The sequence below is a fragment of the Microcaecilia unicolor genome, chromosome 11, assembly GCF_901765095.1.
Source record: "Microcaecilia unicolor chromosome 11, aMicUni1.1, whole genome shotgun sequence".
Taxonomy (NCBI): domain Eukaryota; kingdom Metazoa; phylum Chordata; class Amphibia; order Gymnophiona; family Siphonopidae; genus Microcaecilia; species Microcaecilia unicolor.
This window is the reverse complement of record NC_044041.1, coordinates 45,392,250-45,406,799: the sequence shown is the minus strand read 5'-3', so window position 1 is coordinate 45,406,799 and position 14,550 is coordinate 45,392,250. Positions and strand designations below refer to the sequence as shown.

The 14,550-nt window shown below is 42.1% G+C and overlaps 1 protein-coding gene across 1 annotated transcript in view; it reads right to left on the bottom strand.

Moving 5' to 3' along the window:
• The window catches only part of TMEM132C (transmembrane protein 132C), a 503,591-nt gene that overhangs the window by 35,906 nt on the left and 453,135 nt on the right, over positions 1 to 14,550 (bottom strand). The window contains 1 exon segment of the mRNA XM_030219669.1: positions 3,213 to 3,418. Coding sequence (XP_030075529.1) covers positions 3,213 to 3,418 — 206 coding nt within the window.

Here is a 14,550-nt window from a genome sequence, read left to right as displayed (position 1 = left end):
TGGGCCTGATGGACCTTTGGTCTGTCCCAGTATGGCAACGCTTATGATACTTGAACAGTTTTGTAGAAGTTATGCTGACCATAACAGGGGTCAGTTCTTTTATGGTTCACAGTGTATAATTGTTTAATTTGGATGTATATCCTAAGCCACTTTTAGCAAGCTTCTTGAATGGAAAGACAAGGTATAAACTATAATACAACATCTTAATGTGCGTTATTGGTAAAACTAGCACATATTAAAATAAAATGAAAGAAATTAAAAATAAAAAGATCACCACCCACTGCACACTCCTAGAAGACAATGGAGAGAGGGAGTTTGAGATGTACATGGTCTAGATCAGAGAGTACCGAGGATCGGGCAGTGGGGGAGGTCCACCCTGGATGCATGCTGCAGGAGGGGTGCAGGGAGCAGCTGTGTGGCTGTCAGCTCCACTGGTTCCTTGCTCCTTCTGATGTTACTTCATGTTCAGGGGCAGAGGGAGCAGGGAACCGGCACAGCCGCTGGCTGCTCCCAGCACCCCAGGAGCTAAGAACAATGCACCCAGGGGGGCGGTGCTTGGAGGTGATGCGCCAGGGAGGACGCTGCACCAGGAGGCGGTGCACTGTGGCAATCCGCCCCGGGTGGCAGCCGACTGAGGAACACCACTGCTCAGGACACATCCAGTCTGGTTTTCTGAGTATTCATAAAGGGGCCCTTTTGCTAAAATGCAGTAAAAAGTGGCCTTAGCTCATGCTTAACCGAGTCATTCTCACACGCTAAGGCCATTTTTTTACTGCATGGGTAAAATTTGTATTAATGGCCACAAGGTTATTTTCTCTTTAGCATGTGAGCTGCTACCGCAACCTCTTCTGTAGGGCTCATGTGCAAACCACACGCTAATTGGTTAGCAGGCAGCAATGCAGCTGCGCTAAACAATTAGCACACAACACACCAGTTCTCCAACCCCAGACCTGCCCCAATGCTACAAAATAAAATCAATTTTTTAGCATGTGGGTAGTGTGCACAGATGCCATAATTACTGCAGGATGCCTGAGCACACTCCGTGTTAAAAGGATCCCAAAATATACTTGAGATAGATGTATACCAAATTGAGGCACTGCATGCACATCTTGCATATACATACGTATTGCAGCTTTCCTGAAAAGAAGACTAGCTGGGTGTGTCCGGTGGACTGGGTTGAGAACCACTGATCTAGATTTACTCGAACAGATTCACGCAGGCCGATGCTCAGCCAACATCACAGAACCTATACTGCCGGAACAGCCCAGAACTCAGCGGAAATGGTATTCAAATTATATGACTGCTGTAAAAGCAAAAGCGGGGGGGGAGGGGGGGGAGGGATGTGCTTGGAGCATGCACAGAAGAGTTTCAGGGTAAGGTCAGTTCTTGTGCGCATGCACAAGGCAAACCCGAAACTGAAGTACACATTAGCGTCTGTTTTCTCCACCTTTAAATATACGTTTTCCCAAAAACGTTTTATATGGAAGGCTTATATTTAAGCAGAGAAAACAAGCGCCAATGTGGTTTGCTCGGACTCATACACATTTATTTCTTAGTACCAGCGCTTACAGCCTCAAACAGGGCTTTCTTCCACTTCCAAATGAAATCACACCTGGCAGATTTCAAAGAAAGAATCGTGAGAAATCCTCTCTTCAAACACCCTAACGCCTGTTCCGAGCTGGTGCTATTTTTTTAGCGGTAAGGGCGGCTTTGTTTTGTGCGCTGTTCTCGGAGCATTGGGAAGGAACAGGAAATGACCTCACTAACATTCATTTGATTACATTTGCATGCTATTTGTGCTAATCTTTGGCACATACATTCTCTCCCATGCTAGAGCCCCCTGAGCATTCTGCGCTAATGCCGGTGCAAAGTCCGGTGCGAGCTGCATCTAGCACTGGCGTTATGTTTTGAGCATCAGTCCAACAATTTGTCCTGGTTTGACTCCAATTATCCTAATCCTGCTACTGTATCATATTTATTGATATTCCGCATAAAACCAAAAGTTCGTGGTGGATTACAACAGAAAAAGATACAATCATCATAAAAACATAGTAACATAACATAGTAACATAGTAGATGACGGCAGAAAAAGACCTGCACGGTCCATCCAGTCTGCCCAACAACATAAACTCATATGTGCTACTTCTTGTGTATACCTTACCTTGATTTGTATCTGCCATTTTCAGGACACAGACCGTAGAAGTCTTGCCCAGAACTAGCCCCACCACCCAAACACCAGCCCCGCCTCCCAATCTCGGCTAAGCTTCTGAGGAGCCATTCCTTCTGCAAAACGCAATTCTCAAATTTACAATACATAAGCTTGCTTCACTAATATTACATTATAGGGCTCATTTTCTAAGCACTCAGGGCCCCTTTTACCAAGCTGCAGCAAAAGGGGGGACGGAGCTGGCATTGGCGTGTGATTTACACGTGCGCTGAGGCCCCTTTTACCTCAGCTGGTAAAAGGGAAGTCTCGCCGTCCTGCAGGAAATGGCCGTGCGGCAAGTAAAGCACTTCCTGAGTGGCTATTTCAGGGGGAGCCCTTACCGCCACCACTGAGGTGGTGGTAAGGGCTCCTGCATTAATTCGGCAGTAACCGGGCAGTGATTACCGCCGGGTATATTCTGGCGCTACAAAAATAAATAATTTTTGTAGCGCCAGAAATGATGGCGGACTAGGGGTGGGAAGTACTCTCCGGCTGCTGCGGTAGCCCGGTAGTACTTCCTGTATAGCGAGTGGTAAGACTGCATTGGGCTTATCGACGCTTAGTAAAAGAAGCCCTTAGACTTACAAAGTTCCATAGCTTACCATGTAACTTTGTAAGTCTAAGTGCTTTGAAAATGCACCTCCACATCACCCATCTTGTCCCTATAGGTCAGGGGTGGGCAACCATGGTCCTCAAGGACCACAATCCAGTCAAGTTTTCAAGATTTCCACAATGAATATGCATGGGATCGATTTGCATACAATGGAAACAAGTACATGCAAATCAATCTCATGCATATTCATTGTGGAATCTTCAAAATGTGACTGAGGACCGTGGTTACCCACCCTGCTATAGACTGATATTCAGCTGAGATTTAATCTAGGCCAGGTTTCTTATCTCTAAAGAGTATCACTTCATTTCTAAACCACATGCAAAAGTCTTGCTTTACAAATCAGTACCATTTATCCACCCTTCCTCCTCTGAGGAAGAGAGAGAGAGAACCAACCTTTTGTTAGAAACAATGGGGACCCTCCAGCCTTTGATTTGGCTTAGCTCAGTGTCTGAAATCTCTATCTGAAGAGGAAGTCGGGGGACCCAGACAGCTATTTCCAGGGGCGCAGTCAGGTACTGGTACGTGAACTTCACCTGGGCGTTGACTTTGCCTTTCATTTCTTTACCATTGACGAATATGTAATCACACCTGTCAGACACCTCAAAAGAAAACACAGAAGTGAGAGTTCTTTTCTCCTTCAGGGCAAAGAAAGCATGCTCTGCACGGGAAATAAAAAAATTTATAAAGTTGCACCTGGAAAACAAAACAAGAAAGTAATATGTCTCTTTCTTAAATGCTAATAATGGCCTTTACAGCTCAAAAAGGACAGGAAATGAGATTCCTCTAGAGACATTGGATTACAGCTCTGTGCAAGTCCCTGAAATACTATGGATTCTATGCCTAATGCTGCCTTCTATTTTCTATGCAATGAGCTACTAAGCAGCTCACATTGCCACAGAATTTTTAATAGGACAAAAACGAACAAACAAACAAAAAAAAGCAAATAACTTCACAGCCTCACAGGGAAACCAAGGTGCATTGCATGCGGACAGGCGCTCAGCACTAATTTCTGTCTTCTGCTCATCAAAGTCCCTCATCCCTTACAAGACAGCAAGGCTGATCATGATTCATACGGCGCTGAAAGAGAAATCAGCTCAATTTTCTCCTGAATACAAGGGGAGCTCTTAGAATATGCCCGTTTTGATTAACATTCGAATGTAAATTTAAACAATGCACTAATTTGTCATTAACGTGTAAATACCATCCTGAAATATAAGCCAGGATTAATATTGTCATGTTAGATTTATACCAGTAATCACTTCTTTAATCAATGTTGTAATTTACAGACCATTGACTTTTCTCATTTATTACCTAACTGAGTACTAGTGGGAGGGAATAAAACCCACTCCAGGATATATAAATCATTAAGGGGAATGCAGATGGTAGGAAGTAGCTCTGTGTGATAAAGTCATTGTCATATCTATTCTTAAATGTCTTGGGAAATCCTCTGGTACATTAATCATACATTAAGTGGCTTGTGGAGGGAGCTGTTGCATTACTAAATGAGTTGGCATGTCAAGAGAAATTAACAGCAAACTCAACAGAAATTGTCAATTTCTGTAATTTTTTTTTTTCCTCAGGAACCCACTGCACTGTCTGTAGTGGGTACGTTAAGTGATATTAATGTGCCTTTCCCACTCCGAAAATCAATTCATACCATCATCTGGTCAGTTTGATTTCTGAAGCCTGCCTTTTTCATGCAAATGCCGTTGATCAAACAACAATATTGAAAGATGAGAGCCATTGGATGAATGACACAGCTGGTATCCTCACCATCCTTGGATAAACAAAGCGATGCAATTTTCAACTCTATAGTACACATCCAACTCAGTCACTGTGGTAGCTCTCAGCCTTTTCTCTTCCTCTGATGCAAAGGCAGCAGAGAAAAAGTCAGGAACAGCTTGAATAAGCATATTGCAAATAGCATGGTTTAAGAGACAATGAATTAGTAAAAATATTTGGCGCATTGCAACTGTAAGGATGTCGCAGAAGTGTTCCTTACTAATTACATCAATGTCTCTATTGACACTGAGGGGCCCTTTCACTAAGCCGCGTAAGCGTCTACGCATGCCCAATGCACGGCAAAATGGAGTTACCGCCCGGCTACCACGTGGTTCTTGCGGTAATTTCATTTTTGATGCGTGTCCGATAGGTGCATCCGAAAAATAATTTTTATTTTCTGATGTGCGTATTGGGTGCATGCCAAGTGGCATTTGATGAGCATAGGTCATTACCACCCGATTACCGTGTGAGACTTTACCGCTAGGTCAATGGCTAGCGGGAAGGTCTCAGACCCAAACTGGAAGCGTGGCAATTTTCATTTTGCCGCATATCCATTTTCGGCAAAAATTTTAAAAAGGCATTTTTTGCAGGTGCACCGAAAAATGATTCTGCACGTGCCCAAAACACGCGCCTACACTACCACAGGCCATTTTTCAGCGCACCTTAGGAAAAAGATCCCTGAATCAATAAGGTCAGAAAGAAGGAGTCTGATATTAGATTAGATTCTTGATATCCTGCTTTTCTGTGGTACAGTCAAAGCAGTTTACTTATATTATATACAGGTACTTTCTCTGTAGCGGGTCACAATCTGTATTTTTGAATCTAGGATAATGGAGGGTTAAAGGTCAGATTCTACATGAGGTGCAGTGAGTAGTGTGCATTAAATTGTGCACACAGCCAATGTATATGCGCTACTCAATTGAGTAATGAGCCAATCAGTGAAGATAATTGACCAATAACAACCAATTATCGTCACTAATTGGCAATAAGTGAAATTTACACGTGTGCCTTTTTAGGCGTTTTTTTAAAAAAGAGGCACAGGTAAATTTCAACACATGTAGTTGAAAAGAGGTGCAGCTATGGGAGGAGTGTGGGTGTTTTGGGGGTGTTATTAAAATTTATGTGCATTGTTATAGAATTTGGTGGAACATGCCTACATTTAGGTGCGTTCCAATTAGTAGACCAAAAATACATAAATGTGGGGACTAGAATGTAACTATCGTATATATATTGTCCCAAACATTAGTATTACAGCAGGAGAGTGAACTACAAAATCTAATCAATAGTAAATTATATTTTTATAAAAGTTTTTTTAGAAGGGGATCATCAGATCTTAATGCTGCTCACACTGTAGGAACATATCGTTCTTTCTTCATATAGAGGAAAATGGTTGCAGCGCAAATCGTCATTAGATCACTCATCATTTCTATAGCGCTACTAGACGTACGCAGCGCTGTACACTTGAACATGAAGAGACAGTCCCTGCTCGACAGACCTTAGAATCTAATTAGGACAGACAAACAGGACAAACAAGAGATAAAGGAATATTAAAGTAAGGATGATAAAATAAGGGTTCTGAACAAGTGAATAAGGGTTAGGAGTTAAAAGCAGCATCAAAAAGGTGGGCTTTTAGCTTAGATTTGAAGATGGCCAGAGATGGAGCTTGGCGTACCGGCTCAGGAAGTCTATTCCAGGCATATGGTGCAGCAAGATAAAAGGAACGGAGTCTGAAGTTAGCAGTGGAGGAGAAGGGTACAGATAAGAGAGATTTCCCCAGTGAACGGAGTTCCCGGGGAGGAATGTAGGGAGTGATGAGAGTGGAGAAGTACTGAGGAGCTGCAGAGTGAATGCACTTATAGGTCAATAAGAGGAGTTTGAACTGTATGCGGAAATGGAAAGGAAGCCAGTGAAGTGACTTGAGGAGAGGGCTAATATGAGCATAACGACACTGGTGGAATATTAGTCGTGCAAGAAATTTGAACAGATTGAAGAGAAGAGAGATGGCTAAGTGGGAGACCTGTGAGAAGCAAGTTGCAATAGTCTAAACGAGAGGTGATAAGAGTGTGGATGAGGGTTCTGGTAGTGTGCTCAGAAAGGAAAGGTCAAGTTTTGCTGATATTATAGAGAAAGAAACGACAGGTTTTAGCAGTCTGCTGAATATGTGCAGAGAAGGAGAGAAAGGAGTCGAAGATGACCCCAAGGTTACGAGCTGATGAGAGAGGAAGGATGAGAGTGTTATCCACAGAAATAGAAACAGAGAATGGGGGAAGAGGAGAGGTTGGTTTAGGGGGAAAGATAAGAAGATCAGTCTTGGTCATATTTAGTTTCAGATGGCGCTGAGACATCCAGGCAGCAATGTCAGACAGGCAGGCTGATACTTTGGCCTAGATTTCTGGTATGGAGAGGTAGATCTGGGAGTCATCAGCGTAAAGATGATACTGAAAACCATGGGATGAGATCAGAGTACCAAAGGAAGAAGTACAGATGAAGAAAAGAAGAGGTCCCAGGAGAGATCCATGAGATGTGGACATAACAGGCTGTGGCATCAATTCTATAAATTGGCACCTCTTTTTGGTGCCCCACAGTGGTTCACTTAGTGCCAATTCTATAACACTAAGCATTACAGAACATTAGAGCAAAGCCACATTGGCATGCCAACAGTGATGCACACCTACTTGATAAGTCAATGAGGTCAGTGAGCGCACCTAAGTGTGCCATGCAATGCGTATAAGTGACAGTATTCTATAAATTGTGTGCATTCATTTGGTGACATGCCCATGACACACCCATGTGAACCCCCCTCCCCCGGATTGTTGTGCACTAAGCAATTTAGGTGCACTGTTTATAGAATAGTGCTTAACACACATGCAATTGCCAATTATTGGCACCAGTCACATGGTAAGGGTTACTATTCTAAAAATGTTAGTACAGTGTTGGCACCTCTAATTAGCTGATAAACAATGTTAAACTTTGGGTTCAATATAATTCAAACTGGTGTGGGTAATCAGTGATAACTATTCCACCAGTATATTGCATATATTGTTTAATGTATTATGATTTAAATATTTTTTTTGTTTTTTATAATGCAGTGCTCAGAATTTTGCTTCAAGTGCCTTCATAGCATAAAAAATGAAGTCAGCCCTCAGCAATCTGCCATCATAGCACTGATCCTGCCTACCTCCACAATAATATAAGCAATCTGAATGGAGTTATGCTTAAATGCAATATAAGACACTTATCTGTAAGCGGTCAGTGAATACCAACGTGAAATCTCTTGTGGTAGTTGCCGGGCCATCACCCTAGTGCTGTACTGACATGTGGTTAAAAGAACTTCTTTATTCCCGACGTGGAGCCACGTTTCACCATCTTGGCGTTCTCAAGGGAATATGTCTGTCTGCTATGGACAAAACGGGAGGGATTTCTTGTCTAGTGACTCGCTGTTGTCTCGAGCTGCCAGCTCGTAGGTGCCTTTTATGTCTTCATGGAGGCGTATTTTCAAACAGCTTAAACTTACAAAGTTACATGGTAATGTACGGAACTTTGTAAGTCTAAGTGCTTTGAGCCCCTTAGTGACATTATTAATCAGTAGCAGGCAGCCATCTTTACTAGAGATTAAAAAAACAACTGCTGTTGAGGTTTGGGGATATGGCTGTGTCCAGCTAGCCGCTCAATGTGGAAAAGAGACGGATTAGGGGTCTACAAAATCCCGAGTGGTGTAGAACGAGTAGAAGTGAATCGATTTTTTTACTCATTCCAAAAGTACAAAGACTAGGGGATACTCAAGGAAGTTACATGGAAATACTTTAAAAACAAATAGGAGGAAATATTTTTTTCACTCAAACAAATAGTTAAGCTCTGGAACTCTTTGCCGAAGGCTGTAGTAAAGCAGTTAGTGTACCTGGGTTTAAAAAAAGATTTGGGCAAGTTCCTGGAGGAAAAGTCTATAGTTAGCTATTGAGACAAACATGGAGAAGCTACTGCTTGCTCTTGGATTTATAGCATGGAATGTTGCCACGATTTGGGATTCTGCCAGGTACTTGTGACCCGGATTGGCCATTGTTGGGAACAGGATACTGGGCTAGATGGACCATTGGTCTGACCTAGTATGGCTATTCTTATGTTCTTATGAACTGAATAATTCCACAATTTATTTCAAAAGATTCATTTCATAATTCAGAGGATGTTTATATTCCTTTGAGGAAGAATAAAATGTTTTCTTTATATGTGTTTCAAATCATTAAAATGTGTCATTCATGCCACAGAGGGAACTGGGTGCCACTTCTCACAGCTGCAAACATCTACACATGTCATGAAGTAATGTAATAAGTGGACGGAAATAGTTCTTTCATCCTCATTACCAAAAAAACATTCGGGGTGAGCTACAATAAACAGTTAAGTTTATCTAAGAGAGATGTGTATTTCAGCTGGCTATAGTTTTCTGTTTGGAAAACTAAGGATACAGTACCGGGCAGAGTTTACGTGAGCAATACAAAATTAGTCACCTTAATGTAGGAACATATGGGTTACTGTTCAAAGAGACTTATGGAAGTAATATTCTGCTGATGGTGGTCAGCTTTTTTCAAACACTGTCGCCACTGAAATTATGCCCAGATAGTCAATGCCAGGCTATGTCCGGGTACAAGCATTAAACAGCCTGGTATGTGTAGGCTACCGGCTGTACGTAACCAGATAAGTTAAATTGGACAAAGACCGGACTGCTATTTATACAGTCCCATTTGTCCAGTTAACTTATCTGGTTAAGGGCTGAATACTGGCACTTATCTGGTTAAGTGCGATCTGAGCCCTGACTTCTTCCCTAGACTACCTACGTAATAGCTGGTTTTGGCTTTAGCAGTTAGAGGGGATATTTAGCGGCACTATCCAGGTATTCCCTGCGGATCCAGGCAGTGTGCATTAACTAGATAAAAGCTTCTCTTAACCCATTAACTCACTTTGAATATTGACCCCTGTATGTTTAGTGGCCACTGATAAACATGTATGTCCTCTTAATCTATGAATTTCAAGTGGCACCAGGCACAAAACAGTAGGGGAAACAAAAATTTAAGAAACCTCTCGCAGATGGTGTCAAAAATCTCTTTATTAAAATAATCTTCAGAAGGGTTCTATGACAAGGGAGACCCGACACGACTCGTGTTTCGGCCCTCCTGGCCTGCATCAGGGGTCTAAGAACTTGTTATGTCATACGTACTCCCTGATAAATCCTCAAAAACAGTCATCAATTGGTAGCTTCTATGCAAAGAAAAACGCTAGGCCATCAGATCGCTGGCTGAACGCCGTTCTAGGTATGATATATATTAGACCCCTGATGCAGGTGAGTAGAGCCGAAACACGAGTCGTGTTGGGTCTCCCTTGTCATAGAATCCTTCTGAAGATTATGTTAATAAAGAGGTTTTGGATACCATCTGCAAGAGGTTTTTTGTTTTTGTTTCCTCTACTGATTTTCCCTCTTAATGCTTTGGCACTGTCTAGATAGTGGCAGGTCACAGTGAGATCATTCCACCTAACTATATGTAGTGGCATTATTTGGCGGTTGCTCTCTCTACAGCTGAGCAGTTAATTTAGGGCCTACATTAACCACTTAGTTACGTATTTGCAGCTGAATATTGCCAATCCATGCATTGCTCCTGGCAGCGAGTACTTTCCAAACCTATTCAGTGTCACCATTTACCCATAGAGTGGCAACAAATATACATGTTTTTTAAAAGCCATTTAAACAGAAAAAGTGCTCACCGCTGGGATTGAAAATTGACTTAAAATAATAAACGAAGGCAGATAAATACCAACTGCCCCATCCAGCCTGGCCAGTCACCTGATTGATTTTCTCCCACTTGGGTAGATGTGCTATTAAATTCCGAGACATGATCTCTGATTATCTTGCTTCCTCAATGACCTCTGAACTCTGTGCACATTCCTACCAAATGACTTGTATGGGGCACCAACACTTCCTTTCTTCTTCTGGTTATGCCTCTCTCTATGCAACCCAGAATTCTTCAAAATGGTTGCTGTAGCCAGAAGAATGCTAGGCTGCATAGAGAGGAATATCCAGTACAAGAAAGGAGGTGTTGATGCTTCTGTATAAGTCTGTGGTGAGGCCCCAATTGGAATATTGTGTTCAGTTTTGGAGGCCATATGTCTTCAAATCCTAGAGATATACAAACCAATCTTTCCCAGAGATGGGGGAAGCAGTAGAACTAGAGGACATGAATTGAAGTTGAAGGGTAGTAGACTTAGAAGTAACGTCAGGATGCCTGGAAAGCCTAGGAGACTAAAATGGTGAGGAAATTAAAAAAAACGCATGGGATGTCTAAACGTTGAATCAAAACATGGCGGTTGAGATGCTATGTTGGGCAAGAGTAACTGCTTATTATGGCCAGTGCCGGACAGACTTCTACCGTCTGTGTCCTGCAGATGGCAAAAGACAGAAGCACATTGGCAACTCCAGTAGTTGGGAACTAAGTTCAATGCAAGATAGACTTCTACAGTCTGTATCTCGAAAACAGCAAAAGAGAGATAAAGATCAAGAGTGTGTATTGTATATCACTATATTACCATAAGCTACGAGTAAGGATGCTGTGCATCTCAAAAGAGGGGGGGGGGGGGGGATATCTTAATGTTGAGATTAGCACATTAAATACTGTTAGCAATACTTTTGGTTTAGACATATATTGTTCCAACACTACGTTACATTTAGCTGCCTACATGTGGTTGGCATGATTGCAAATTGCCAACCTGTGTTTAATCATGAACCATTATAATCTGCACAAAGTGGTGGGTGCTGCTCTGGCTGTCTCGTTGGGCAGACTGGATGGACTGTGCAGGTCTTTATTAGCCGTCATTTACAGTGTTACCCCCTTTTCTATCTCAAGTATGTATGTTGATATTAGAGATGAAACCATGGACACTCCATGTAGGTTACCCCAGCCGTCTTTGAAACATGATTCCATTTAACTATTTCCTTCTCTACAAAGGATGCCCAGAACACGCCTCATCTTAGGCAAAGCACAATGTGAACAACTGCTAATGTATCAATCACCTCTAGGATTCATCAAAGCTTCTTGAAGACATGCTAAGCAGTGCAGGTGAATTAAGTAATGTTTAAGAGCCTGGAAGCTATTATAAAAAGGACTTGTAACAAGTCAAAAATCTGATCTCAGTTTGCGTCTACTGAAGCCTAGTAAAGAGGAGGGGGAAATAAAATTTAAACATACGGGGGGGGGGGGGGGGGGGGGCAGTGTTTAGAAGAGGGATGGGCACTGCTGTAGAGAGAGTTTGTTCGAGGCATAAAATGCCTTCCCGTTTACTCTTCATTACACACTCACTTGGTCTTCAAATTATAGGCCTCCCATACAGCTCTTTAAATTAATTGTTTTATCTTTGTAACATTTCAAGTAGGGATCATTTAGATGTTTGACAGGAAAAGTAGTACATGCAATTTTCTTTCAACCAAGTGAAGTGGAACTTCTTGTTTTCCCATCAATTAAATTACTAAATTGACAGTAGCTGGTAGACAAGGTACTGGGACCGTCAGTGCTCAAGTAAAAAGACTCATATGGCATCGTTAGTATAAAAACATTTTCTTTTCTTCTCTGTTTTTTTTTTTTTCTCCTGATCCCAGAAGCAAGAGTGGAAGAAATCTCCCGGAATCTCTTCATCTCAATGCAAATTTTCCTCCATACAGTATGTGGGTGACGGCAGCGACATTTTGTCTTCCACGAACATTTCTGATGCTAATTCAGCACTTGCTTAATTTTATTAAAGTGCAGTGCAGCATCTCATCTTGTGAACTTTCAAAGTTCTTTAATAAAAAGAGAGAGAGAGAGGAAGGAAAAAAAAAGAATGAATAAGCAAAATGTCACACATTTTTTAAAAACTTCCTTTGCTGAGAAGGCCACATCGAGTGGTTTCTCTGGTTCCATGTAGTAATAAATCAAATTTGATCCAGCTGACAGTGCAAAGTGCCACCTAGCAGGGAAGTATCTGATCACTCCTGGCTCAGGACATCAATTTACTCTGGACAGTGACAGCTATTGTCCTGTAGCTGCCTGTAGTCTGGTGAAGGGGATCGGTCTGATTGGTTGAGTCAATTCAGCAACTTTCTATCTTGAAAACCACATAAAAATCTCCTTGAAACTGTAGGCAGACAAAGACACAGTAGAAGTTTGAGAATTCAATGCAACATATTTGCTAGCTCTGTGATTGGCCACTGGAATAAAGACCCTTTAAGTCAACATAGTGTGAAGACTGAGAGGCTGATGCAGAAAGCCATGCACCAATGACTGAGCGCACGGTTTTTACCATGAGATTAGCAAGAAAATATTCCACGGCAATGCAATAAGCTAATAAGATGTAAATTCAAAGCATGAGAACTTGCGTACTAATCATGGAAAGCCTGCTGGAGACAGGCACATGAAGGTTCGGCAGAAAGGGCAGCTTTACGGTGTGCATGTCTGAAGAAAATGAATGTGCCAGCACATCTTGCATGGGATTCTACACATAAATTTCTTGCACAAAACCCCAAAATTCTTTGGCGCTTAAATTTGGGTGCACAAATGAGCCCCAGTCATAGAATAGGGCCAGTTACACGTGTAACATAATTAGCTAATTGGTGTTAAATTGGCATTTAATTGGAGATAAGTACCAGTAATCGGCCTTATGAATCACTAATTGGAACTAATAAGCAGTTGTGCACGTAACTGAACACTCAACTTCTCTTGAATGCAAATGCAAAGGGGGCGTGGCCAAGGGAAGGACATGGACGGGTCACGCACTGTTCTCTCTAAGCTCGGCAGGTGTCTGCCATCTGCATTCCTGCCAGTGTGGGGGAGGGGGCTGTCTCGTTCAGCTTGCAGGAACAGTGGTCATCAGCATTCCCAGGATTTAGTTATAGAATACTTCCGTTTCATGCCCAACGGACAGGTGCAAGCATTTATACATGCTCCTAAAGTTAGGTGTTGAAAATGACTTCACTAGTATTTTATAAAAATAGTTCTGAATTGAAATAGAATTCACACTTAGCGCCATCATCCCAGTGACTTGGGCACCATTTAGTGGAGGAGTAGCCTAGTGGTTAGTGCAGTGGACTTTGATCCTGGAGAACTGAGTTCAATTCCCACTGCAGCTCCTTGTGACTCTGGGTAAGTCACTTAACCCTCCATTGCCCCAGTACAAAATAAGTACCTGAATATATGTAAACCGCTTTGAATGTAGTTGCAAAAACCTCAGAAAGGCAGTATATCAAGTCCCATTTCCCTTTCCCTTAACTGAATCTACCCCATAATGCATAGAACAACATGTATAGATATGTGCTGGTACTTTTGTTTTCTTCGGACACATGAAGTAGATGCTACCTCCTTGCACAGCTGTTACTTCCCTTCTGCCTTTTAAAGTTGCAAGTACTTGCTATAGTTGTAGAACAAAAGAACAGACTGGTAGTAAATCCCCCAAATTGGTGTAGAATCCTCTTGACTAACCGGTCTATGCTACTATGGACCTGGCAGTGAATTTCTTGCTTTGTACTTGTATTATAATCCCTTGTTTACTTCTGTGCATTGTGCCAGAGCACCTAATGGCCTCATTCCCAAGCATTTTAACATACTGAGCTAGATTCTATATATGGCACCTGGAAATTCCACGTGATAAAAAAATACACCTAGGCGTATTCTGTAAAGGACACCTAACTATTACAGAATACGCCTAAAAATCCACACAATTGTGTCCATCCACATGACTAAATTTAGTCACAGCCAGTTACACCAAGTAAAATGGTGTAAATGCCGACGTCTAAATTACGCACGGGTCGGGAGTACTCTATAACATTGCGCATAGATGAACACCCATGACCCGTCCCTGGTCATGCCCCCTTTTGAACTATGCAACTTAGAATTTAGACTGTGACAAGGTTACTGCTAGGGTGGCTAGGATGAAGCAT